This window comes from Anabrus simplex, chromosome 5 (assembly GCF_040414725.1).
Source record: "Anabrus simplex isolate iqAnaSimp1 chromosome 5, ASM4041472v1, whole genome shotgun sequence".
Taxonomy (NCBI): Eukaryota; Metazoa; Arthropoda; class Insecta; order Orthoptera; family Tettigoniidae; genus Anabrus; species Anabrus simplex.
The window spans coordinates 12,843,306-12,871,221 of record NC_090269.1 but is presented as its reverse complement, the minus strand read 5'-3'; the positions used below and the strand labels follow the sequence as shown (position 1 = coordinate 12,871,221).

Here is a 27,916-nt window from a genome sequence, read left to right as displayed (position 1 = left end):
TTTACAGGCAGACTGGAAAGAGACATGCAGGAAACAAATCTACCATACAAACCTAAGCACCGGGCGAGTTAGCCATGCGGTTAGGGTCGCGCAGCTGTGAGCTTCCATCTGGAAGAGAGTAGGCTCGAACCCCACTGTCGGCAGCCCTGGAGGTGGTTTTCTGTGGTTTCCCATTTTCACACCAGAAAAATGCTGAGGCTGTACCTGAATTAAGGCCACGGCCACTTTCTTCCCACTCCTAGGCCTTTCCTGTCCCATCGTCGCCATAAGACCTAGCTGTGTAGGTGCAACTTAAAGCAAGTAATAATAAAAATAAAGAACAAACCTAAGCAAATGTTGGAATACACACATTCTAGAATAATAGAAAACACCGAAATCAAATATTGCAACTGTTTATATCATTATCAGAGAAAAGTGATTTAATGTGTCCACATTTTCTGCATTGTATGGGCCATGGGTAAACAATTGTGGTTTTTTTTATTTTATCCTTAACTACATTGTGTTGTCTTTGACATTTTATTTTTTAGAACCACTTCATGGTATGATTTATATTGGCAACATATTTTTATTGTACTGATTTCTCCTCATGTGACCACAAATTGTTTGACTTGTTGATTGCAGAACTAGCCAAAGGTGGGTGTATGAGTGACTTTCGTTGGAATAGTGGAGGTAGTCTGCATGGCAAAGTATGGGAAGAGCACCTTCCTACAGACTCTGCTGTAAGTACCTACTGCTTTAGCCTTTAATTTTGTAATCAGTACTTCTGTTGATATCATGTACAGTTGGCAATGATCAAGGTACAGAGAATTTTCTTACTGTTAGATGACAAATACAGTAATCTGTATGCTCTCCTGTTGGACAAGTCCAAATTCAATAATTGAGGACAGGTTAAGAGATCAAGAACAATAATAATGAAACGGGTATTGTAGCAAGCATACGCAGTGGAAAATAAGGCCAGAGGGATCTGGGGATATAGAGAGTGGTAGCAATAAATGTAGTTAAAGGAAGTGATAAGTTTTGAAAATAACAATTACTTTTACTTCAATAAATGCAGTGTGTACATTTCCGACCAGCAGGGGACAACAAACAATTGCAGGAATAATTTCCAATGCGAGTTAAAAATGTTAGGACAAGATACTTACAGTAGGTGATTACATTACCAAAAGGGGTGATGAAAACAATTTTAGTCAAAGCAGTAGAACTAGGCCCCTACATATACATACATCTGTGTCAGAATTTTTTTTACAAAGACTAATGTGCCAGGGGAATATATTTGGAGAATAAGTTAAGTGCTATCTAAATTTAGCTATGCAGAATACGTCTAATCGAAACCGACTTTCAACCTGTTAGGTCATGTTACGTACATTTAATATGTGTTGAAGAGATGTTAAGTACAGGACAAAAATGGCCAACCGGACACCAGTGGGATCGGATCCCAGTTTTTTATTACAATGCGGTCGTGAAAATTCAATATTCATTGATTTGACCTTCAACGGGCGACTTAAACGCACTCTACAGTGTGATAGCATTAGTGCCAGACCTGTAGCTTAGTACCTTTCCAACAGCACAAAGATGGCCTAGGCCACCATAGCTTAATTGGTAGAGCAACCGGCGCAAAATCGGGAGGTTGTAGGTTCAGATCCCACTAGTGTCCGGTTGGCCGTTTTTGTTTTGTACTTAACATTTCTTCAACACGTATTAAATGTACGTAACATGACCTAATAGGTTGAAAGTCTGTTTCGATTACAATGCGGTCGTGAAAATCCAATATTCATTGACTTGGCCCTCAACGGGCAACTTAAACGCACTCTACAGTGTGATGGTAGTAGTACCAGACCTGTAGCTTAGTACCTTTCCAACAGAACAAAGATGGCCTAGGCCAGCATAGCTTAATTGGTAGAGCAACCGGCGCAAAATCGGAATGTTGTGGGTTCGGATCCCACTGGTGTCCGGTTGGCCATTTTTGTTCTGTACTTAACATCTCTTCAACACCTATTAAATGTACGTAACACGACCTAATAGGTTGAAAGTCGGTTTCGATTACATTGCTGTCGTGAAAATTCAATATTCACAGAATAAGTCTATTTAACATGATCAACAATGAAATTCACCAAAAATTGCTTGACAAATTATGAAATAGAAGCTAAGGTTGTTAAATTCTTATACAAAATATTTTAAGGATCTATATTACTGTGATTGATTCAAACAATTGTAACAGGATGTAGGATAGGCTAGGGAATGGAGGAGGTGAAGGAAACCGAGACACGACCAGAAAATTTTGTTGTTCGATGCACGAAAGAATGAGTCCAAAACACACAAGGATTTGCATAACCCATTCTGGTCTGGGCCTGAATATCCGTAACAAACGTTCTGGACTGGAAATTTCTAGTGATTTGAAAAAGATTATATCTCTGTACCTGTAAGAGATATTTGCATGATTCTTTTTTCTTTGTGCTTGTTTGAGCATCTGTTTGTTTCTTTCACGTCAGCTATCACTTGAGATTTTAAAATTGTTTATATATTAATTATACCATATTTTGGAAATGAAAAAAAAAAGTCTGACGGATTAGTAAAGTAAGTACAGTTCTCTGAAATACTATTATATTTTCCCTAGATTGGTCATTTAAAATGTGCATTGCAATTACAAAACAACAATAATAATGAAAATGATATAAAAATAATAACTGTTCAATAATAATAATAATAACAGTAATAACAACGAAAATGGGAGCTCTTTATGAAATTTTATATGTGACAATACTGGCTTGGAAGGTGATGATAGCAAAGATGATATTGAAGGCATGTAATTGTAATTTTATTTACAAATGGAAATATTGATATCCAAATAGGAATTCGAAACATCTTGCATTTCATTATGATTGGAATTCATTTTACAGTTTACCGTATGTTCCCGCGCGTTTCATAACTGCGCATGTACGTAAGAATTTCTACATATTATTAAAGTTTTTTGTTTTTTAGATGTGAGGGATTACGATTACACAAAATATCAAAAAATATAACTTCTGTCAAGCATTTACTTGCCGCGAAACACCATGTTTTAGAACACATTGAGTGACAACACCTACTAATGCACACTCGCCAATTGTGTCGTAAATTCTCTGACTTAAACAATACTGCCATCTGTTGAAATACTCTCGTAAGTAACACATGAAGAAACACGATGCAGTCGGCAGAATGTGTGCATAGCTCGTTCTCAATTTTTAGTGTACTGTCAAACCTTACTACGGCCTATGCTCGCAGAGCGACATGAACGTAATTTTGGATGCTGCGAGCAAAGCTCGCAGTTAGACCAGAAAGAGTTATCAAGATATAGGATAGGCTAGGTAATGAAGGAGGTGAAGGAAACCGAGAGACACAACTAGAAAATTTTGTTGTTCGATGCACGAAGCAATGAGTCCAAAACACACAAGGATTTGCATAATAGATTAAAGGTTAGAACAGTTTGAATTCACCGAATGAGAATATAACCCCTAGCGTCGTCCAAAATTCTGTAGCTCGTTGACAAAGAAAGAAAGATAGTGGCCTGTACGTCGATGACTCCCCCAAGCCCGTCAGGAACGACGAATATGATAATAAGAGAAAATATCTCACATTATTTGCTCTCTATGTCTCACCTGGAAACTGTTGCAGTCCATGGTGCAGAGAACCAGCTCTGTCCAAGATAATGTGCTCGTACATCCACCAGGGAACGGTCTCTCGTTCAACCTGCCGGGTTAGGCCGGTGACACGTATTTATATGAATTTGAGATTATTTTAGAAGTTACGAGAAGTAGAATTGACATCAGGGGAACGGAAGAGTCAGGTGATTGACCAAGATGGTGGCCAGTATGTGAAGAACAAGGACAGAAGAGGATAGTTTTAAAATGAAGTACCAGGGATAAACAAGGCAAGTCCGGAGTATTTGTATCACAGTATACTCCATATTGGACAAAACCCATTGTAATGTACTGTCGCCATCCCTATATATGGGTAACATCCCTAACTAGGCTCAAACAAACAAAGAATATGACATAACAGAAAATTATACAGTAAACAAGCCAGCTGGCACAATGCCAGTGATGGCGTATTGCACTACATCACACTCTTAGGTGGACCAGTACGAAGAGAAGAACCACATGTAACACATGAGGTATGAGGAACTTTGATTAATATAAGTTATAACATTTCAACAGTTATTAGATGAATGGGAACAGGTTTTAATATACACTGACTGAGCAAAAGTCATGGGATAGCAGAGCACTGATGCACAGGTGTGTTGTCTGCGCACCACACGCCCCCTGTGCCAGTGGCAGTTGTATAGGAGACCTTGTGAGCAGTGGCAGTGCATGTGACAGGTGTAACATGGAACGTTGTCGTGAGCTGACACCGTTCGAATGGGGTATGGTGGTCGGTGCCCGGCGGATGTGAAGTGCTATTTCGGAAGTGGTGCGGAAATTCGGCTTCACACGATCAACCGTGTCCAGAGTGTACCGTGAATGGTTGAATGCGGGTGTCACCGTCCACAACAGATGAACAACCGGCCGTCCAGCCACCCTTGATGACCGTGATCAGCGACATCTGAGATGGATTGTCAATAGCGACAGACGGGCAACCGTGCAACAAATCACGGCTCATTTCAACACAGGCCGTGCTAGACACATCTCCCAGTGGACAATCCATAGGAACATGGGTTCTATGGGGTATGGGAGCCGGCGCCGCATACGGGCGCCACTGTTAACCCAACGTCATTGGGCACGACGACGCGCATTTGTCGCCAGTCACCAGGGATGGACACTGAAACAATGACATAACGTGATATGGTCGGACGAATCACGATTTCTACTGCACCATGCTGATGGGAGGCACCGTGTGTGACGTAGACCACATGAAGTGATGGATCCCGCCTCGAAGGTGTGGTCCAGGGCGCTGGTGTCTCTGTTATGGTCTGGGGTGCAATTTTATGGTATGGAATGGGTCCCCTAGTTGTTCTGGAAGAGACTTTGAATGGTACGCGATATGTTGAGCTACTCGGAGCCCATCTCCACCTGTTTTTGGCCTTCCAGCGCCCAGACGGTTCTGCGGTGTTTCAAGATGATAATGCGCTGCCACATCGCTCCTACGTCGCCCGGGAATGGTTCCAGGAACATGCAGCGGAGGTCCAACAACTGATGATATAGATGTTGATTCCCATAGGGAATCTGAAATATTTGTCCCGAATGAGTAAATTTATAATACCAATATAAATGGTCCGTTATTGGACATTATAAATTTTCCAGCTAACTCATTCCTGGTTGCCAGCGTTTCGCCCTCGTGTGCTAGTTTGGGCTCATCAGTTGGTACCTAGCACACCTACCAAGACGCTGGCTAGTGTATACTGTGGGGGCCACTGCGTAGGCTAATTGTAGCCACCGGCAGTGCCAGTGCACTATGAGAGACTTTTGTCTTTTTACCAAAAATTGATGCCTGCTTGGCTATCAGATGATATAGATGTTGATTCCCATAGGGAATCTGAAATATTTGTCCCAAATGAGTAAATTTATAATACCAATATAAATGGTCCGTTATTGGACATTATAAATTTTCCAGCTAACTCATTCCTTGTTGCCAGCGTTTCGCCCTCGTGTGCTAGGTTGGGCTCATCAGTTGGTACCTAGCACACCTACCAAGACGCTGGCTAGTGCATACCGTGGGGGCCACTGCGTAGGCTAATTGTAGCCACCGGCAGTGCAGTGTCGCATGGTCGCCTTAGCCCCAAAAGGTAATACCACAAACATGGTTTACAAATAATTTCTGGGGTAAATGAAACTCAATTTTTTGGTGAGTTTATAAGAAAACATAAAGGTCCAGTAATGCTGCCCTGTGGGACACCCCCCCCCCCCTCCCTCTTAATCATTACAGGATCAGATAATGCTTCACCTACTCTAATTCTCTAAGTTCTGTTTTCTAGAGATGTAGCCACCTGTTCAGCCACTCTTTTGTCTAGTCTAATTGCCCTCATTTTTGTCAGTAATCTCCCATGATCTAACATATCAATAGCGATACAGTCCATTTGACCTCCTATAGGAATGTTCAGGCTGTCAGTGGAGAGATTGCATGGAGTGATATTAATAGACGAATAAGCTTGAGTGGAATTTTTAGAGGTAGGAGAAAGATCATAATATGAAGATAAATCTGGAATTCAAGAGGACAAATTGGGGCAAATATTAATTTATAAAGAGGAGGAACTGGGGATTGGAATAATTTATTAAGGGAAATGTTTGATATATTTTCCAAGTTGTGTGGAAACATTTAAGAAAGGGCTAGGTAAACAAGTGATAGGGAATCTTGCCGTCTGGGCAACAGCTCTAAATGCAGGTCAATGATTCAATGATTGAAATATCAACACTTGTCAAAATACAGCCTCAGTTCTTCAAGTTCTATTCCTCAGCTCACATATGCCTGCCAGCTTCATTATGGGAGTGAGCACCCACAGTAACGGCAAGAAAGATGAATTCAGAAGTAATAACAGTAATGGTATGGCCCCAGCAACAGTGTGCAATCATTTTTATTTGACGCCATTTAGGAGGATTGCGTGTCAATTTCAGTGCTCCGTTTTACTCTTACACGTTGGCAGAGAAACCAGAACTCTGTCAGGTAATCTATGGCTGAGTAAGCTCTAAATGTATCACCAGACATCTCGTACATGCCAACATATACAACATTGAGTGCCGAATGGATTTCTTTCAGCTCTTCAAGGATCCAACTAGCTTGGGATCCAGAGGCCAACAATTTATCACTGGTCCACGAATGGAGCTAGGGATTGAAAAGTGTAAGGTAAATAGATAACTAAATAAACACAGAAAGGAGAGAAACAAATGAAAGAAACGGTCCGACACTTCGAAGAATTTAGGTATCAGCAAAAGAAAGGGTCAGGTAGGGCGTGAAAATGAAAGACTCCGTGGCCGAGTTCTACTGTGAGAGTGGAGAACAGTCCTAACACAAACATACTGTAGAAAGAACCTATTTAAAATATATACATATTTAAAGAATTTTTGTATTGTTTACATATTAGTAGGGACCTGTAAAATTCGCATTTGCCATTCATGCGAACTTTTTAATCTTGTACTGAATCCAAGCCTACCGTAATTCTAATGTGGAATAAAATCATTTTTACACATATATAAAAGTGCAACAAAATGCGAATTGTGACCCAAAATGCTAAATTAGTATGAATATGCGATTTTGGTGCGAAATCTGCGAAAATGTGCTATTTTACTGGCGAAAACAATATATTTCGGCAAAAACTTCAGAAATACTCTAAATTTGATGCATAAATCTTTCGACCATTCCGATCGATGACGAAAAGTAGCCGATCAATTGCTGCTTGCTGACTTTAATCAATATTTACAATGGGAATAGCAAGGAGAATAAGATCTGTATCGATTATTATCGAAATGTAAAACGAGTGTCACGAAAATAAAGAAATAGCCGCAGCGTTGTTTTCCTGTTGTTCAAAATTGAAACTAGTGAAGAGTAGAAAGTTGATTGATCGTTTAGGTTATGGGGCGCACGACAAAAACTGCGCACGAAAGGGCTCAGCAATATGCAAATGATGGTTTATATGCCACAGATTCAGCGACAGTGTTTTGCAAGTATTGCCGAGTTGGATGGGGAAAAAAATGATAGTATTGTAAAACATGTTAAATCTGTAAAACACGTGGGTAAGCGACGCAATATCGAAAGTTCAACCCCCCTGCTGCTAGTTCATCTCAAAGAATGCAATCTTCTGTGCTTACACAGTTAGATACAGTAGAACCTCGATAATTCGAAATCGGTTAATTCAAAATCCCACGTAATTCGAAGAAGCTCTCGTTCCCGGAAACATGAGATACAGTTTTGCATGTTATTTAAATTGTTTAATTCGAAATACGGATAATTCATAATTCGAAGTACAATGTCTGCCCCATTACCGAAATTCAGACTTTTAATTCGAAACTGTCTTTACATTTTAAAACAATAGTATGTTACAGAGTAATTTCAACTCGAAATGTATCCGCGTCATAATACAACGCATGTTCCGGAACGTGGAGGGATAGCTTTCCGCACTTACACTCACTTTGGTGGGTCTACAGTGCGCTTCATGATTGCCAAGTTGAATGAAATCGGAATTCTTTTGTATTCAACCTTTTCAGGAACGCCGTAATATCACGGAACAGGCAGTGTGCGGGAAAACAGAATGCGCGAACACTGGCGATGCCGACAGTTGACGAAAAAGCGTGGCTCATATAATAAATTCGTAGGCACTGAACAATACTGTCATTGCCGATGAAACTGCATTGCTTTATTTTAATGCGAGCCCAAGCGGTCTTATGGTTTTAAAGGAGAAAGTGCCAGCCGGAGAATCGTACAAGGGTCGGGGATGGGGGTCATTGTAGTGCGTTGCAATTGCAATGCACATGGAAGCGAGAAATTTTATCCCCTCGTCATAGAAAAGTTCGATAAGCTACGTTTTAAGGGCATCGGGCACTTTCCATCCCAGAACAAAGCATCTAAAAATGCAAACAGTACACATATCCAAAAAATAATGCATTTGCACAGGGGAACCAGCATAATTTATCCTCGTCTTTGAATTGTGTGATTTTTTCTTTCGTTGCGTGAGGTTATGTTCGTCAGTGATTTATCCAAGTGCATTATTTGAACATTGTAAATGTACCTTGTTGGATACATTTCGGAAATAGTTTTTCTATGGCATTGGAAAAGATTAAACTGTGAATCGAGGTGATTACATGTATTAATGGGTCTTAGAATACTTTGTTACGTGGCAAGTGTTTACATTTCTGAAGTACGAGAAACGTGCCATGGCGGGAAATCGTACAAGGATAGAGTCATAGGAAAGTTTTATTTTAAGGGCATCGGGTACTTTCTGTGTAAATACAAGGCATTTAAAATGCATACAGTATAGTACTCCAATGAATAAAGCACTTGCACATGGGAGCCAGCATAAATTTCTCCTCGTCTTTGAATCGTGCTTTTTTTTTTTTTTTTTCTTCTTTCTTTCTTTCTTTCGTTGCGTGAGGTTATTTTTGCCAGTGAGATATGCAGGTGCATTATTTGAATACTGTAAATGCACCTTTTTGGATACATTTTGGAAATAGTTCTTTTTTCATGGCATTTGAAAGGTATAAACTGTGAATCAAGGTTAACTGCATGCAGTAACGGGCTTAGAATATTTCGTAACGTGGCAAGGGTTGGTACTTCTGAATTGCGAATTGGCAGTTAATTCGAAATCACATAATTCGAAGTCTGATTTTTGAGTCCCAACGACTTTGAATTAACGAGGTTTTACTGTAGTAGTAAACGACGAAAAATTTCCAGAGATACTTCTCAAAACGCACAGTTGAAGTATTTGCCAAAGCAAATATATCTCTGGAAAAGCTGGAAAGCAAAGAGCTAAGAGCCTGGATTACTGAGTTTTCAAATGAAGAGCTGCCATGTGTGAGAACTCTACGTGAAGTATATTTACCGGGTAAGTTTTGATTTCATTGATCGGGTACGGTTTAGGTATTATGACATCGAACCCACGTGTAAAATTGAAGGATGCCGAATTTGAATGCGATTTTCATATTGAACTATCTTACTCGTACCCAGTTGATCCAGGAATTTTAAATTGTTATAATTTGAGGTCTTTCTTCCATTCTAGAAGTTGCATCTGACCATCAGAAAAGAACAGCAGAGACTCTAGTGGGGAAGAACATCAACATACTCTGTGATGAAACTACAGATAGAATGGGCAGTTGTGTTTTTATCATCATGTTCCTAGTCCCAGCTGGATCGAAAAGAGAGCTGCACGTTGTTTCTGTGAACTATCTTGATGCAGGAAATGCTACAAACTGCTCTCGTACTGTTTTAGAAGCTCTGCGCAGTTATAGTGTACCATATGATGCAGTTAAAGTGTTTGTTAGTGACAGTGCCCTGTACATGACCCGGTGTTATGAAACATTAAGTGTGGTCATAGGGGATCACTTAATGCATGTACAGTGCCGGGCACATAAGATCAGCTTGGTTGGCAATAGTTAGGTCGCAGTGATGACAGATTTAAATCCTGTGGTTGCGATGGTAAAGTCTGCATTTTTGAACGCAAGAAAGCGAAAATATAATTATTTACAATTCTTAACGTCAAAGTATGGTGCTTCAAAGGAAGCAAAGCTTTTTCCTGCACCTGTCATAACCCGATGGAATAGCTGGTTTCAGGCTGCCTTCTATTTGAGTGCTTACTTTACTGATGTTGTTACATTTTTCAAGATGTCTGACATGAAAGTCATCAACAACTGTAGTATTAAGTACCTGACTGATCTGAGTGACTGAGAAGTGAATAGGCTTCCTCCCACATGGTTTTTGTCACAGATCATGCAGCTGGATTGGTTGACCTCCTCATTGAACTTGAAGGGTCTCTGTATCCTACCTCTCATCTCCTTTACCCAACACTGCATAACCTTGACGCCAGTTTTACCTTCATTTGTGAGGGGAATTTTTCTGCGGCAACTAATGATGCTTTGATTAAGCTCACTCCTCTACAGCAAACTGCATGTAGAGACACATTATTTGTCAAAGTTGCTCATTTTTCACAGTGCAAGCTAGCCACATTGAAAGCTAAAGACCCCAACCATAAGCATTGTGATGTCATGCTTGCATTAACTGCAGTTCAGACAGAGTTCAGCATATTTGCTAAATACTGTCTTGAGTTGTTGTGGACCCCAACGAACAGTGTAGATAGCGAACGCGTGTTGTCTCATTACAACACAGTGGTTACAGGCAGACAGTGCAATTTGAAAAAAAAGCAATGCCGAAGTACTGACAATGCTTTCGTTTGAACAATGATTTTGTATTGTGTGTGAACCAAGGACAGTAATTGCATTTCATAAACTTGGAATCGTTAAAATTAATAATAATACCCTGCGTTTATTTTATCTTTGTAAATAGATGCTAATTTTGGAAAAATAGATGCTAAATTTGAAACAAATAGATGCTAATTTTTCAGGTCTCTACATATTAGTAATGCTATTTACTTGCTAAAATCATAGGCTATAAACTATTTATTATGGAAATCTCATTCTTGAGCTGTTACCTCAAGTATCCATCACCATCATCATACCTCATGATTTTTGTGGCAGTTACATATCACAATTGTTATGTTTGTAAATATATTTCCATATGAAGGTATTATTAATACTGTGCACGATTTAGTTGGTGATGCACCTACTGGCAACTTACTTGGATACTCAACTGCCACCCCAGCCGCAGAATCCAGATAAACGACCTTTCTCTTCTGAATACCTGGTCAAGTATCCAGAGAAGCCACCAACTGGTAAAAATTCGCCCATCATCCAAGAAGTTCAAGTCAACCCTCCTCACTATGTACTCATTGTAGGTGGAGAGAAGTTTGAAGTAGAAATGGTATGTTCATGTTGTTGGGTTTTTTTCTTTAATATTGAAAGTAACCAGACTTTTTTTAATAACCACATTGATCTTTCATTTACAGGGAAGAAACAACTTTTTCCACACCTTTCTTCTCTTCTTGTATCATCTGAAAACCAAAGAAGGTGGTATGCTAGGAAGGATTAATTTGGGACCATCAGGACTTAATATTCTCTGGGTCATCAACAGCTGAAAATGTTTTATTTTACTTTTAGACTGCACAATGCATTTTGATGAGGTATTTGCAATACTAATTTATAAATGCTTGCTCAGAATTTCTCATGTAAATATATTCCGTACCACATAATAATCAGATACAGATTTGTAGACACAGTTATCTCCCAACATTGTTATCAGTATGTAAGTATTATAGGCCTTAACAGCTACTTCACTGCCTACTCCCTTCAGAAGAATTGTTCTGATCATCTTCTTTATCTGTTCTCTATTTTATTGTTAAAGAAGTTCCTTTGACTCTTCCAAATCCAGAACTATCATCTAGAGAAGTACTGATACTGTCAATTTAATTGTTTGTACTGATGCCTGTGCTAAGGCAGCTGATTGAAGGAAACCAAGACCTTGGTACACAGTGTGTCCAGGAATTTGCTGCATGGTCTTTATCATGAATTGTGGGCATTAGTGATGATGATAAATAATACCTGGCTGTTTTATAAAATGTTAATACAGTAGACTCCCTCTAGTTCTGCCACCTCGGGACTGGACCCTAGGCCGGACTAACCGACAATATACTATAAATACCAGTATTTAGCTTAAGTGAAATACAGTACATAAATAAAGAACCAATCATAAGGAAAGTAGTACTAATGTGTTTTTACCTAGTGTACTCACCCAAAATGAGTTGATGTCTTTATGATGTCTCCATACGCTATTGAAGTTTCACTCCCGATGAGAGATAAACAATTGTGGTAGAAAATTAAATGAGGAAAACGTTTTACAAAAATTCAGAATTTAATTTGTAAAGGTACAAATGTTTACACTTCGTATAAACATCACAGCCTGTCGTAAACAAAAGGAACTCACATTACAGTATAGTATTGTGTCATAAACTCTGCAGAATTCAATTATTAAAAGAAATTTATCTTTTTATGTCTCTTTTTTTTTATAAGAAAATTGAAGCCATTTCTTTATAAACATTACATCAACTGCTCTTGCTTCTGTCTGCTGCTCGATATAAGTCGGTATTCCCTCAGCATGACTCATTTTTCCCTCTTCATTCAAGGACAGGTGTCGGCCGGACTTTCCGGTAGCCGAACTAACCGAAGCCAAACTAGAGGAAGTCTACTGTAGCATAATATGACAGGATTGTATTATGAATAATATTAGATTACTGCACTTCTTGGTTTCCATCCTACCACTGTTCCTAAGGCTGTTAGAGAAAATTTTACTGAAAACAAAACAAAGATAATTTGAAGAATCAGAAAAAGGAGAAAGATTATTGATATCTTTACTATGATGAAATTGTATTACTGTTTCTTATTCACATAATTTTTTATTATTTTCAAAATTGGAGGAAAATAATCAGGGCCAAAAGAGGTGTTGAATGATTTAGTAATAACTTCTTATTGCACCAGCCAGCAACGAGTTAGTTTTAGTACAATCGCAGAAATGTCATTTAGCAGAGGTGGGCTGCAGCAGACGAAACCGAGCATATCTCATCTAACTATAGTCGTTCAGTGTAAAGTCTCTGTCGATTAATTTTTGGACTTTAGGACATAGCAGATCATCACCTATTGGTACAGAGCAATTAGCTTGACCTTGGGCTGGAACATTGCATATATGCAAAGCGGTAGCTGCTGGAGCTGCCTGCGGCAAGGAAGCATGTTGAAGCTTGAAATCCTGCACGTGTCTCTCTTTGTTATTCGTTTGATCGTGCTGTGTATTTCTATACAATTCTAAACAATTCATTTTATTTTACAACCCGCTTCATCGGGCAATGTAAGTTTTTACAAGTGTTTTAAAATTCATCATGCACGTTTGCCAGTGATGGGTTTGTGAAACATGGTTATATTGCACATGAAACAAGTACATTCCTACATCAATACATTATCATTTTATGCTTCAAAATAATGTGAAATTTTGTGTTTTGCGTGAAATTTACATCTTAAGGCAAAAATTTTATTTTTGATTAAATTTTTGCCTTTTCTGATGAAGTTCTGAATGTTTGCATAACATTTAATGCATAACACTTGAATCATAAAGTTCAGTGCTCTGAATTGAAGGCTAAACTGGCTCCTGTCTCGGAGGTTAGCCAAGGCGCCATAGCATCTAATTATATTGCTCCCACTGTGTTCTGTGACGTAAAAACCACGTTTAATTTTTTCTAGTAGCGATGGTAATAATAAATAAAAAAAGAAATGTAAAAATTATAATGTTCGATGTTCTAGAATTGATTGTATATTCTAAAGGCAGCTTTAATTTTGTAATTACGACCAGATACAGTGAGTAATAACCTTAAGTAACTGTAACTGTTGTTAAAAACTACAATATAAAGGCCTCAATATTCCCTTGATAGTTCAGATCTCTTTTGTTTCTAGAAATACACAATATATTTCACCATGTGGGTAGTTAAGACTATTTTGTTTTTGTGCAAAATAATGCTGAATGTATGTCTTTTTAAACGAAAGAATATTTTATATAATTTTTATACTGAAATTTTGCCACAAAATACGGACCCTAATTATTAGTTGATTATTGTGGCTAATAATCAAATTAATTTATTGCAGTGCCAGCTGAAAGGTTCATGCCTGAACAAAGAGTTTTTATGTAAAACTGTCTCTTGTAGAAAGGTGTGTAGCCAGTTTCAGATGCAATTCCCTCGTGCTCCAATTCCAGGTAGAGAAACTGTTAGAGCTTGTTAACCTAATGCTCAGATTCCTGAGCCAAAATGAAGAACTGAAACCTTATAGAGTGACTATCATGCATGAATTATGGCCCTGTGACAATGAAAAACAAGTGAATTTCAGTAATTGTTGATGGTGTTATTGAAACTTATATGAAGAACGGTTTCATTTGCATGGCCACATAGATTCACAGAACAATAGGCCTAGATATTGGAGCAGATTAAACTCATGAAGTTCCATTACAAGATGGAAAAGTAGGCGTATGATATACTGTAACTGCAAGACTAATTATAGGGCCCATCCTTTTTAATGATACAGTGAATGGACACAAATATTATCATACAAACATCCTCCTACCATTTTTCCCAATGTTGTCAGATGATGAAAGAACAGCAGATATTTCCAACAAGATTCTGCTACAGCACATACTGCTGATGATTCCTTAGATGACATTAAGAAAAGTTTCAGATATCAGGGTAATTTTTAAAGGATTATGATACCCTCATTCCCCTGATCTTACAATTTGTGGCTTTTATTGTGGAGAGCTCTAAAAAATAAAATTTATAGGAATAATCTTCACACTATAGGGGAAATGCAGGGGAATATTACATCAGAAATTAGGAACATTACCGAAGAAGAACTTGTGGGCATGAATGATAATTTCATTAAAAGATGTCCGGAATGTGTGACTGCAGATGGATATCACTTTCAGCTTGGCCTATAACAAGAAACTGCATGCGCTGTTTGTGCCCAAGGCTGTGCTAAACGCTCTTTTCATCAGTGTCAAAACCTACTTGATAACTCTGTGTGTATGGAGGGGTGTTCCCGTATTAGGGCCAGAATTTTTGTAGGTGATGTGAACTCAAAATAAGATACTATCCCATTATCTTTCTGGAGAGTATAGGATATTTTAGTATAGCCATATCATGGAAAGGTTATTATTTTAACTTTTCAATGTGAAAAATATTGGGGTGATGTGTTTTTAATTGTTTTAATTAGTAAAGACTCGTTCTACCAGAAAGTGAATCAAATGAAACATGTTCCCAAAAAATTTTTTTTTCTATAAGTGTTATATGAACACTTCCTTAAAAAAATTACCAATTCTGGAAATGTATGCTGAAATCCTCAGTAGCCCCCTCTAAACTCCCCTTTATCTTAGAGTAATTGCAACTGTTTGTTGCCTAGTTTTCTTTCCAGTGTGTCTTCTACTCAAATCTAACTTCAAGATGGTTCAAAACAGCCACCACACGAACACCAGCCGACTAAAAAGGTCATGTTGCAACCTGTAATGCTGTTAAACCCAGATCAAGTGAACTGAGCGCCCAGACACTGCAGGTAAATAGATGTGATGTCTAGGGAAATGGTTTGCTTGAAGGATAAACTGCTAAGAAAAGTGCATTATAGGAAAGAAAGGGAAATTAGCTATATATGAATGTATATAGAATGCCTGGATGTAGACAGTTCATAGACAATAAACAGGTAAAACTGAAGTCAAACTGTTAATCATATTTCACTGATTAAGAGAAAGATCCTTCATAAAAGAGGATTTAACCCATTCAAGTCACAATAAATGGCCATATTGTTGACTGTGGAATCAGATTTAATTCGCCCACCTGTAGTTTGAGTGTACCTGTCACACAAAAACATGCATAAAATGAAATCTATTGCAGATAATTCACTCAAATTTCACATTCATGCCATTAAAGGTTATGACTTACCCATTCTTCATTCCTTGAGCGACTGCTGGCTGTGGTAAAAATGTTTCGTTTCAAATAATTTTAAAGAGGGGATCAGCGTACTCTAAAAACATCGCAATTTCGTACAGTGGACAGACTATACATTTTTTGTAAGTATTTCTGTAACATTGCTGTATCCATGGTAGGATATTGTCTTTTTTCTCCACTTTCCAATCGCTACGGTTCTTTTGTGTCACCGACCGCGCGCATTTGGAAGAACCTGGCGTAGCACTTCCACTCACACTTTCTTCAATATTCTGCTCACTTCAGTAACTCTCACTGTTGCTATCACTATCCTCGAACTCAGATTTATTTTACAAAATGTCGTTATTGCCATAATCACCATCTAAAACAATGTCTACAAGCGCTTTTAAACTCTTGTCAACATTACCACGAAACCACTTCTACTGCATAATGAATAATGAATACCGATGAAAATTAACTGTTATTCAAGAATTCCAGTGTCACACAGAAATACAGACAGAATTGTTAACCAACAGTACATGCCTCTAGTTCCCTCCAGTGTGTATTTTTAGCAATTACAGGGTGTCCCAGTAAAATGTGTACATTCGTTAAATGACTATAACACTAACAATTATTATTGTTACGGGGTTACCCGTGGAACAGCAGAGGTGAAAGAAGGTGCGGGCTGGAATGGGTCTAACTACAAAGCTGAGATATGAATTAAAATTGCATTAAAGGTTATATTTTTGAAAATAGCAAAACAATTTTCACATAAAATTTCAAACTTCAACACACAACGAGAAGTCAAATCAGGTACAGACCAGGAAAGCCAAGATTTAGAGATAATTTAACAATCCAGGCTTCAAGCGCCACTTTTTACAATTTCTGAGCTCTCCGCTCACAACCACATATTTACTAAAGGGCAGAAAACCCCTAATAACATGGAGCACTTACTCCCACCTAGCAATGTCAGGCCTCCTAAAGGCACATATCCAAATACTAGAAAGAGCTGACCCGCTCTCAATTTTTCCAGCCTATTAAAGGCAATACCAGACTTTTACACTAAATTGCCATCAAAGCACAGCATACATGAAATGAAACGGGGGTATCTCGTACCCAACCTACTGGGCTTCAGTGGAAAAAGAACAGATTAATTAAATGGCCCAAAATACCAAGATGAATGGAGGCGTTGCTTGCACTCCTACATGAAGCCTTTTAAAACCTAAGAGGCACTAGGCCGATGAAACAGGGGCTATTCCCAAACTATGGAGGTGACTTGTATAAGAAAAATTTAAGACATTACAGAAAGGAAGAAAACCAGTTACAAAACGTAGTCACCTCAAACTAGTATGAAGGGGAGCTCGAGACGGTAAAGCACTCTCTATCCCCGAATTACAGTTACAGATTTTAAGTTTTACATAAGCCTGCAGAATTTACATTTTGAAAGGATAGGTTACATTTGTAAAAGGTTTCGGACCTTCCCCGCGGGTTAAACTGCTGAGCTAGCAAGAAATAAAGATGTTAAATAGCCATTACCTTATTGAAGAGCTGCTGCCGGATGAAAGAGGCGCTACCCGCCTCCTGCTACACTTCCATACACTAGGCTAGATGTTGTTCGAGTGGCCCAGAGACAAGAAAATCAGCAGTTTTATACCCTCGTGGAAGATTCAAGACCTTTCATGAATAATCAAGCCTCACCCTCTTTCTTTATTGGTCCGTCTTGAAAATACACTCAAAGTCAAAGAAGAAATACATGATTGGTCAAAAATTAATTACAGAAATTCTGGATTGGCTCAATTCAAAACTGGCGGAAAGAAAAGATTAATATTGCCAACCCACAAATGAAAGAACAAAATTTAGTAAAGAGAAAACTTATGAATACAAAATTTCTTCAAAAGGTTCCTTAACTTCGCACCAGGGTGCATAATCATAGTTTTTTTAGTAGAGACATCTATAAGAGATTGTCCATACTTCTTGATCAATGGAAAACAAAACAAGTTGAACTCCACACAGTATTGACAAATTCATAATCACAAAATTTACTGTAGTGACATCTTCTGAGAAACTAATGAGTTGATCCAGTTTTTAAAGTTCAGAGTTTCTCCTGTAGAGGAGTACTTTAAGGCGAAAAATTCAAATGTGCAGCGTAGAGGTGTACCTCCCGGTACAATTATAATACAGAAAAGTTTCAAAAATCAAAATAATGTGAATAAATGTAGAAACCAGCCAATTATCACAGAAACAAATCCATGGGGGTCAAATCCGGTGAGTGGGGAGGGTGCTCGCTACTTTCTCTTCATCCTACCCATCTGTTTGGCAGGTGGCCGTCAAGATAGGCCCTTACATCCCGATGGTAGTGGGGAGGTGCTCCATCCTGCTGAAAGTACCATTCTTCATTCCTAAACATCTCTCGGATATGTAGCATACCATATTCTTGTAGCAATTTGAAGTCATTTGCACCATTAATGGCATCATCAAAAAAGAAAGGTCCAATTAAAAAAGTGCTGGCAAACCACACCACACTGTAATTCCAGGTACGTTCACATGGTGTTCCACTGTCACATGAGGATTGTTAGCTGCCCAGTAGGTACAATTGTGACGATTAATGGAACCATTTAACTTGAATGTACTCTCATCACTCCAAACATTCTTGTATGGGAATATATTGTCCTCTACAAATTTTGCTTGGTACCACTCACAAAATTCAATTCTCCTGACATAATCATCTTCATTAAGAGCAGAGCATTGACTAATGTAGGAATAACATTTCTCCATTGGGCATGCTTCAAAATGCGATGGGCGCTTGATTTTTGAATTCCTGTCTCACAGGCCACTTGCCGAGCAGATTTTTTAGGCGATTGTTGAAATCCTGCCATGACTTCTCTTTCTCTTGAGGGGCTCGTGGATGATTGTGGTCTTCCAGAATGCCTCTTATGGACATCCTTAACGGTTACTTCTTCCTCAAATTTATCACGCAAACAAGTAATTGTGAGTCTCATTGGTGCATCGCGTTGAAACTCCATCCTAAACCGTCTTTGCACTTCACTTATGTTCTCAGTCTTCCAGTAGCACGTTATAATGAATTTTCTTTCCTCAAAGTTTAGTCTGACTCTAGCCATTATTTTAAGCAGCCACAACTGAAGAAGAAAAAAAAAAAGACAAAAGGCATGGTTGTTATCAACTGTCAAAGAGTTTATACATTTTATTGGGACACCCTGTATATTGCAAAGGGAATCTAATGTATGAAGATAAGCGAGGCACTGCGTCATTGCCAGCTGAGCTCACCATTTGATTCCTGCGCCAAAACACCGCACGTTGCCACAGCTCGTCATGACATAGGTGGGTTAAATCAGCCAAACCCAAACCACTCCTATTCATCTTTGTCTTTTTTTTTCTTCCCTTTTCCTGTTTTTATTCGTCTTTCTTCTTATTCCACAATGCCCACATCAAGACTGAGATTTTTCAAGATGGCTTCTCAGTGATTGTTGAAGTCCACCCTTCAGATGAAGCTGGGAAGCAGAAATGAGCTCATCGTGGGCTGGGATGAAATGGACGTAGAAGTGAGACTGATGACGAGAGAGGGTCTATCTATTTGAAGATATGAATATTGTCGATGTCCGTTTGTGTTTTCACATTGGTCTTCCGAAGCTGACCTGTCATTGTGTGTACCCTATTATGGGATCCCATTCCTTTAAGAAAGAAAAAAGTATACATACAGTCAAACCTCTCTTCTGCAGACACCGTCGGTTCCATGGGAAAATGTCCGTTACGAGAGGTGTCCGCTAAATCAAGGTTGTAAAAGTTCATCGAACATTTGAATGGCAGAAAACATCTACTTTAGATATAAGCATACATCTTTATTTTGATTATTCTATATATTTTGTAACTAAATATTTGCCTGGGAGATGTTACAAATGATTTTACAACCTTTATATTAATCACAGCTTTGGGGAATAATCATTCAGCTGGGTATACAAATTTAGCCCATTTTTCTTTACCTCAATATTCTCGAAAAGGTAATAACGACCCAGTGTGACACACGAATTCTTTAATCATTTAACCTCAATTTACAGGTTATTTGCAATTTCTCGTACATTTTCTTGTAACATTGACCCATTCACTCGAAGTTCCTTTGCTCGAACACATTTGAACCATTCGTATACCGCATTGTCCCTCCTATTAATGTTTACTGGGCGATTGAATTGCTATGGTATTTCTGTCGCAACAATCAGCACATGAAAGTCTCTTCCTTGCCAAGTTTAACTGAACTAACCTCGACCTTATCAGCTACAATCTGAGTTATAAATAAAATTATGAAAGCTGGGTTAGTAAATCCCCTGGTAACTTGTAAATAAACAGTCACTCACACATTTCTGGGCAACTAGAATTCTCAGAATGTACACTTAGAAGACAGGACGACCCTAAGAAAAGGTTTGGAAAGAGCCCTGTACAGAACAACTAATTTCACAGGTACTACAACATTCCTATGGATGTTTCTTTCTGTTTTCCGTGGACATGAAACAGTACAGGACATTCAAAAGGAATTCTTGTATGTTTGCAGAATGATATTGAGAAAGGGTATTAAAGCCCTGTGTAAATGAAGTGTCCGCCTAAGACAAGTGGATGAGACTAATGGTAATGCCTGCTGTGCAGAATTCGAGATGTCCATTTAAGGAACTACGTTTGGAATTTCATCCTGGCTTATGGCACGCATTCTAATGATTAGAAATTGTATAACACCACCTCCCCTACCCTGCTGGCCAATATTCTGATAGTAAAAATATTTTCAACGAACTGGACTCGGAACAGCTAACCATGGTGTCAGACCGTATAGACTTAACACGTTAACGACCATGGCCACTGGGTGGGCTGCTCTATCTCGTGCTTATCGATAGAGATAAACCCCAGAATGGAAAAAAATGATTCATTAATTTCACTGAAAGATAGTATTTTTCACTGAACAGTTCAAGTATGATGGTCTTCATTGCATTGTTCTTTTAATATATAACTTGTATCAGTTTAAGTCTCTCAAATATATCTGTGGAAGGCAACAGAATCCAGGACGTACGCAATTCGACCTCGTGCCGATGTACCTACATCATCATGGCGAATATGCAATGACGACTTCGCTGATAGAAATGTATTTTTCTTTTTTAAAAACAAAAGGTGTGGTCGTGAGAGGTTCATTGTATTTTTCTTGTAAAGAAGACATAACAATCTATAACTGGTACCAATTTCAGCTATTGAAACCTTCTTGTTTTCTCAATATCTCTGTGAATGACAGACAGAATTAGGGATTTTATTTATATAGATCAGTCCATTAGTACTCAAGGTTTTATGTGGATTTCCATATATTCTGACTGAGAATTAGTTTTAATTTTCCTGTGCTGTTCGTTTCTTTGCCAGTTAATAAGTTTTATACAAGTTTATAAGTAGATTTTTAAGGTAGAATTTTGAATTTATATGACAGTTCATTACAACTCCTTTTAGGTAGTCACTTACCCCCCTCTCTTTTTCAACTCACCTGTCATCTTTGTGAGTTTTTCATTTAATATGAGTCTATTGTTTTGGATATGATGCTCTATCCTTTGTTACCTTCCAACCTCCACCCTGCACCCCTGATGTCAAGTGTTCTTTTACCATAGTGGATGATCTCATAGTTCATATGAACAGCATATTGTATTTTTTTATTAATTGTTCAGTAGTTACCAAGGTTTTTATATTAATTACTGTAAAGTTTGATTGTTATATAAGTTGCTGTACAATAACTCTTTTGTATGATAACTTTGACTTGTAAAAGAAAGTGATGTGTATTTTTATAATTAATATTTTCATTATTTAAATTAAACATAATAAGTTCAGATATATATCTAACTAGGTGTGAGTTTTGAAAACAACACATTATTTTGTAACTAGTAAGTTAATAAATTTATTAAGTACCTGCAAGAAAACATAAGGTAACACTATTATACCTGAAAAAGAAGCAACTTAATTAAAATAGGATGGCATGTTTCATTCTTAAAAGAATATCAGATTCTATCAATTCACACTCAAATATTTAAAAAAGTATATATATATATATATATATATATATATATATATATGTATATATATATATATATATATATTTCTGTTTATAAAAGTATAAACATGTATGTTTATTTCTTTTTAAATACTTATGAGCTTATCTTAATGAATGAAGTGCTGTTTCCTCTCCATTCCAGCATAAAATGTGAGGTGATGAAAAACCGTTGCTCTGTCTTTGGCGTGATTCCAGCTGGCCATTTCGGTTCGTTGACCTTCCGCTATGCCATGCCTCCCTGCCTTGATTAGGACAATGACGCGCTGTATTTTTAATTTTAGGTGTTTTATTTTTAGTGCTTCCAGTATTATTAATTTTATTAATACTGGCACTGCTGTTGTTGTTATTACTAATTATTATTATTATTATTATTATTATTATTATTATCATCTTCGTATTACAATTCTTTTGTAAGCTAAGCAAGGGTTCTTAATGAGCATCTAATGGTCTACATATTGCACCGGTGATTTTCCATTAAGTCATTTTCACTTACTTACCTTTTTTATATTTTTTATCTGGCATGGTATTTTAGTTGGCTTGGCCTATATATGTGGCATTACAGTTTGTTACTTGACATTTTACTTCATTCAAGTTAAACTACCATTTTTCAGTGTTATTGTTATATTATCATAATTTGAATTATTTTTGAAAACTATTTTGGGGTTGTGTAATGAACTTATAATGGGATCGTTAGTTTTTATTTTATTTTCAATCTTTAATTTATGTTTACGTGAACGGCTTGTGTGGAACTATACTCATAGTTTTAATATTATTATAGTGGTGTTGTGTATTTGGGATTAATTTATGTTAATGATTTATTTGAGCAATGTATGGATTGAATTAAAGTGTATCTTGTAAGACTTTATTTTTATTGATAAATGATAAGCTACTAAAACGTCTGGATTGGCCAGCTGGAATCACGCCAAAGACAGAGCAATAGTTTTCCATCACCTCGCATTTTATGTTGGAGTTGAGAGGAAACAGCACATAATTAAGATAAGTTCCTGATCTTCAAGTTCATAAGTATTTAAACAGAAAGAAACATAAATGTTTATACTTTTCTAAATATATGAGTGTGATTGATAGAATCTGATGATGTTCTTTTAAGATCAAAACATTACTCAAAATTAGTTTTGGCAAACTGAATAACCTAACAGTTATAAAATCATCGAGTAAAAACTGAAAAGAAATAGCTTCAGATATTACCAGAAAAGAAAAACCACGTCAGACACTGCTGATTGTTTGATGAAGGAGTTTAATGAATGAGATCTTAATTGAATGTATACCATTCTCTGAGGGATTCATCCTGCTCCCTTGACGTTGGCCTCAGAGTGTATCATCATATTGTATATCAGGAGTGAGTTAAAATAAAGTAGTTTAGAGAGTTAAGAAAATAATATTTGTTTATATGCTGTCGTGCAAACTTCTGTTCCTTCCTAAGAATCTTGCACTACAGGCTTGAAAATCAATTTGTTAAAATTTGCAGCTCTGTTAGTGCTATTATATTTGCAAAGTAGATAAATTACTCGAATTCATGAAGCTCATTAAATGTGAAATTGTTAGTGAGGCAAAAAATTTCAGACCACTAATTAAAGGTTGCCTGTATAAAAAAATGTGTTGGTTATTTGTGGACCCAGAATATTTGCACTTTATTGTCACATATAAGCTCATTGCCTCTTTGTTGGTAAATCAAAAGATAAACTTTAAAAAGTTATAAGGAGACACTGTATTTTTTATTGACTTGAAGTACCTACTTTATCTTTTGTATATGGATAAGTTGAGGAAAAGTGAACTTTCTATTTGTAAGACTAGAAATTTTGAAAGTGTATGGAACAAACCTTATACATGAAAGAAGACAATAAACATAAAATGGAAAACTACTGATAGAATTAAGACATTGTCACAATAATTATAGTTTGTGCTATATTCAGATCAGTCATCCAAATTATCTGGCATGGGAAATGTCACCAGGCTTCTCATTGTTGAAAGCTTTATTGGAGATCAGTGATATGATATATGAATACCAGGTTAGATAGATCCACCAATAAATTGTAATTGAAATGAAACCTTGTAAGATAAGATCTATGTGTCACATTATGCAGGTACAAAATTTTCTGTAAAATGTTAATCAGTTTTTGAATATAACTTATGTCCTATCATGACTTATTTTTTGGGACCCATTTGTATGGCATCCACTTCCAAATTAGCAACATTTTCCAGAGACACCTTACAAATAATTTCAGTATCTATTAATGCAAATTAAAGCATAAGGTGGTCATTAATTTCATGCACTGAATATCTTTATAGAAAGATTATTTTCAAGTTGTGCTGACCTTCAGAGCTCCATTAAAGAAAATACGGATGCAAAAGAGGACAACCATGGCACCCAAAAGAACTATGATTTGAAACCCTGAATATAACAACATGGACAGGTAAAGTAGAAAAAAGATTATCCACTTAAAATTAAATAGTGTGTACAGTCATTAAAACTAGAACATGTTTCAACCCTTTCCCTTTTTTTGACATCTTCAGCTAGAACTGTGGGGAAAACATCTTGAAATTCAACAAAAAACTATTTTGGGCAAGAAAACGTAAAAAAGTATTTTGGACATTAACACCTGGAAAAGTTCTTTAAGAACAACTTGCCATGTTTTTCATAGAGTAGAAAATTCTTGTTTGAATAGGTCTGTGGTTAACTTAGTTGCCTGTGTGGCTCAGTGGTAGAGTGTCGGCCTCCGGATCCCAAGATAGTGGGTAGTCGGAGTTTTGAAGGGCAGATAAAAGTCCATATCACACTCCATGTCATACGATATCGGCATGTAAAAGATCTCTGGTGACATATTTGGTGTTTACCCAACAAAATTCATTAAATCTCAGCCACAAATGCTCAAGAGAGATTCGGTTTACTCTGACTGCCATCCAGTAGGCCTAGAGTAAAATAGAACATTGAAATTGACAAGCAGACTGCCAGATGACGTCAAATTAAAATGTCTACGCACGGTAGCTGAGGACATATGATTATTATTATTATTATAGTGGTTAACTTTATATAATTCTCTTGTTGAGGTATGCCAATCTAATGCAGGTGTAAACATAAACAATGCTGGAAGAAAACTTTCCCTAAGTTTATGTGGTGGACCTTGTCAGACAGAGCACTTCTAATTAGAAGGGCCACCTTTTTCTTCCAGCATTGTTTATTTTTATACAAGCATTAGGTCGGCGAACCATGTGAGCTTGCCATGGTGGGGGCGCTTGCGCGTCCCAATGAAGCAGATAGCCGAGCCTCAGGTACAACTATTTCAAATGGGTATCTGTCGAGAGACCAGACTAACGAATGGTTCATCGAAAGGGGGGTAGCAACCTTTCGGAAGTTGCAAGGGCAGCAGTCTAGATAATTGATGGCCTTGTAATAATACTAAACATGGCTTAGCTGTGTTGATACTGCAACACGGCAGAAAGCAACAGGGGAAACTACAGCCATAACTAACTCTCAAGGACATGCAGCTCTCTCTGTATGAATGATGTACTAATGGTGCCTTTCTCCCAGGTAAAATATCCCAGAGGTAAAGTAGTCCCCCATTCGGATCTGCAGGTGGGAACTACACGAGAGGTGTCAATCATCAGGAAGATGGATACTAATATTTTGCAAGTCGGAGCGTGGAATGTTAGAAGTTTGAATCATTGTGGTACGTTAGAGAATCTGAAAAGGGAGATGGATAGACTAAAGTTAGATGTAGTTGGTATAAGTGAAGTACATTGGCAGGAAGAGCAGGAATTTTTGGTCTGGCGACTACAGGATTACCAGCACAAAATCAAACAGGGGAAAGGCAGGAGTTGGATTAATAATAAATAAGAAAATAGGGCAGTGGGTAAGTTACTACGACCAGCATAGTGAAAGGACTATTGTTGTCAAGGTAGACACCAAACCAATACACACCATAATAGTGCAGGATTATATGCCTACTAGTTCAGTGGATGATGAGGAAATCAAAGGAATATATGGAAAGATAGAAGATTTAATACAATATGTAAAAGGTGACGAGAATCTAATTGTGATGGGAGACTGGAATGCAGTGGTAGGCCAAGGAAGAGAAGGTAATGCAGTAGGAGAATTCGAATTGGGACAGAGAAATGAAAGAGGAAGTTGGCTGGTTGAATTCTGCAAAAATCACAATTTAGTCCTTGCTAATACTTGGTTCAAACACCACAAACGATGGCTGTATACATGGATGAGACGTGGAGATACTGGAAGGTATCAAATAGACTTCAGTATGATTAGGCAGAGATTCAGAGAGGTGTTGGATTGCAAAACTTTCCCAGGAGCAGACATGGACTCTGATCACAACGTGTTGGTCATGAAATGCCATTTGAAGTTGAAGAAATTGAAGAAGGGAAGGAATCCAAGGGGATGGGATCTAGACAAGTTGAAAGAAAAGAGTGTAAGGGATTGTTTCAAGGAACATGTTGCACAAAGACTAACTGAAAAGGCTGAAGGAAACACAGTAGAGAAAGAATGGACAGTCATGAAGAATGAGGTCAGTAGGGCTGCTGAAGAAATATTAGGAAGAAAGGAAAGATCAACTAAGAATCAATGGATAACTCAGGAGATATTAGACCTGATCAATGAACGATGAAAATACAAGAATGCAAAAAAAAAAATGAGGGCAGAAAAGAATACAGGTGATTAAAAAATGAAATGGATAGAAAGTGCAGGACAGCTAAGGAAGAATGGCTGAAGGATGAGTCAAGGATGTTGAAGGTTGTATGGTGCTTGGAAAGGTAGATGCAGCATACAGGAAAATCAAGGAAACCTTTGGAGAAAGGAAAACTGGGTGTGTGAATATTAAGAGCTCAAATGGAAAACCACTTCTAGGGAAAGAAGGCAAGGCAGAAAGATGGCAGCAACATATCCAACCGTTGTATCAAAGTAAAGATGTATATGATTTGGTTCTGGAACAAGAAGAGGCTGTTGATGCTGATGAAATGGGAGACCCAATTTTGAGGTCAGAATTCGACAGACCTTTAAGAGATCTAAATAGGAACAAGGCACCTGGAATTGATGACATTCCCTCTGAATTACTGACTGCTTTAGGAGAAACCACCATGGTGAGGTTGTTCCATTTAGCGTGCAAGATGTATGAGACAGGAGAAGTCCCATCCGATTTTGAGCAGAATGTTGTTATACTTGTTCCCAAGAAAGCCGATGCTGACAAGTGTAAAAATTACCGCATAATTAGTTTTAGTTTCTCAGGCCTGCAAAATTCTAACACGTGTTATTTACAGAAGAATGGAAAGACAAGTTGAAACTGAGTTGGGAGAAGATCAGTTTGGCTTCAGAAGAAATGTAGAAACACATGAAGCAATCCTGACTTTACATCTGATCTTAGATAATTTAATTAAGAAGGACAAGCCCACGTACATGGTGTTTGTAGATCTAGAAAAAGCATTTGATAATGTTGATTGGACCAAGCTATTTAAGATTCTGAAGGTGATCGAGATCAGGTACCAAGAACGAAGAATTATCTACAATCTATACAACAATCAGTCTGCAGTGATAAGAATCGAGGGCTATAAAAAAGAAGCAGCAATCCATAAAGGAGTGAGGCAAGGCTGCAGTTTGTCCCTCCTCCTTTTCATTGTTTATGTAGAACAGGCAGTAAAGGAAATAAAAGAGGAATTCGGAAAGGGAATCACAATCCAAGGAGAGGAAATCAAAACCCTGAGATTTGCGAATGATATTGTTATTTTATCTGAGACTGCAGTCCGGATAAATTGCTGAAGGGTATGGACGGAGTCTTGGGTAAGGAGTACAAGATGAAAAT

The 27,916-nt window shown here is 37.7% G+C and overlaps 1 protein-coding gene across 2 annotated transcripts in view; it reads left to right on the top strand.

Annotated features, from left to right (window-relative positions):
- Window positions 1-12,513, top strand: part of LOC136874269 (transmembrane protein 209) — a 107,923-nt gene extending 95,410 nt beyond the window's left edge. For both annotated transcript variants that reach the window (XM_067147893.2, XM_067147894.2), the window contains exons 9-11: window positions 622-719; window positions 11,224-11,433; window positions 11,519-12,513. In XM_067147893.2, coding sequence (XP_067003994.2) covers window positions 622-719; window positions 11,224-11,433; window positions 11,519-11,647 — 437 coding nt within the window. In that variant the 3' untranslated portion in view covers window positions 11,648-12,513. The remainder of the gene's footprint in view (window positions 1-621; window positions 720-11,223; window positions 11,434-11,518) is intronic.
- Window positions 12,514-27,916: the final 15,403 nt, after the last annotated feature.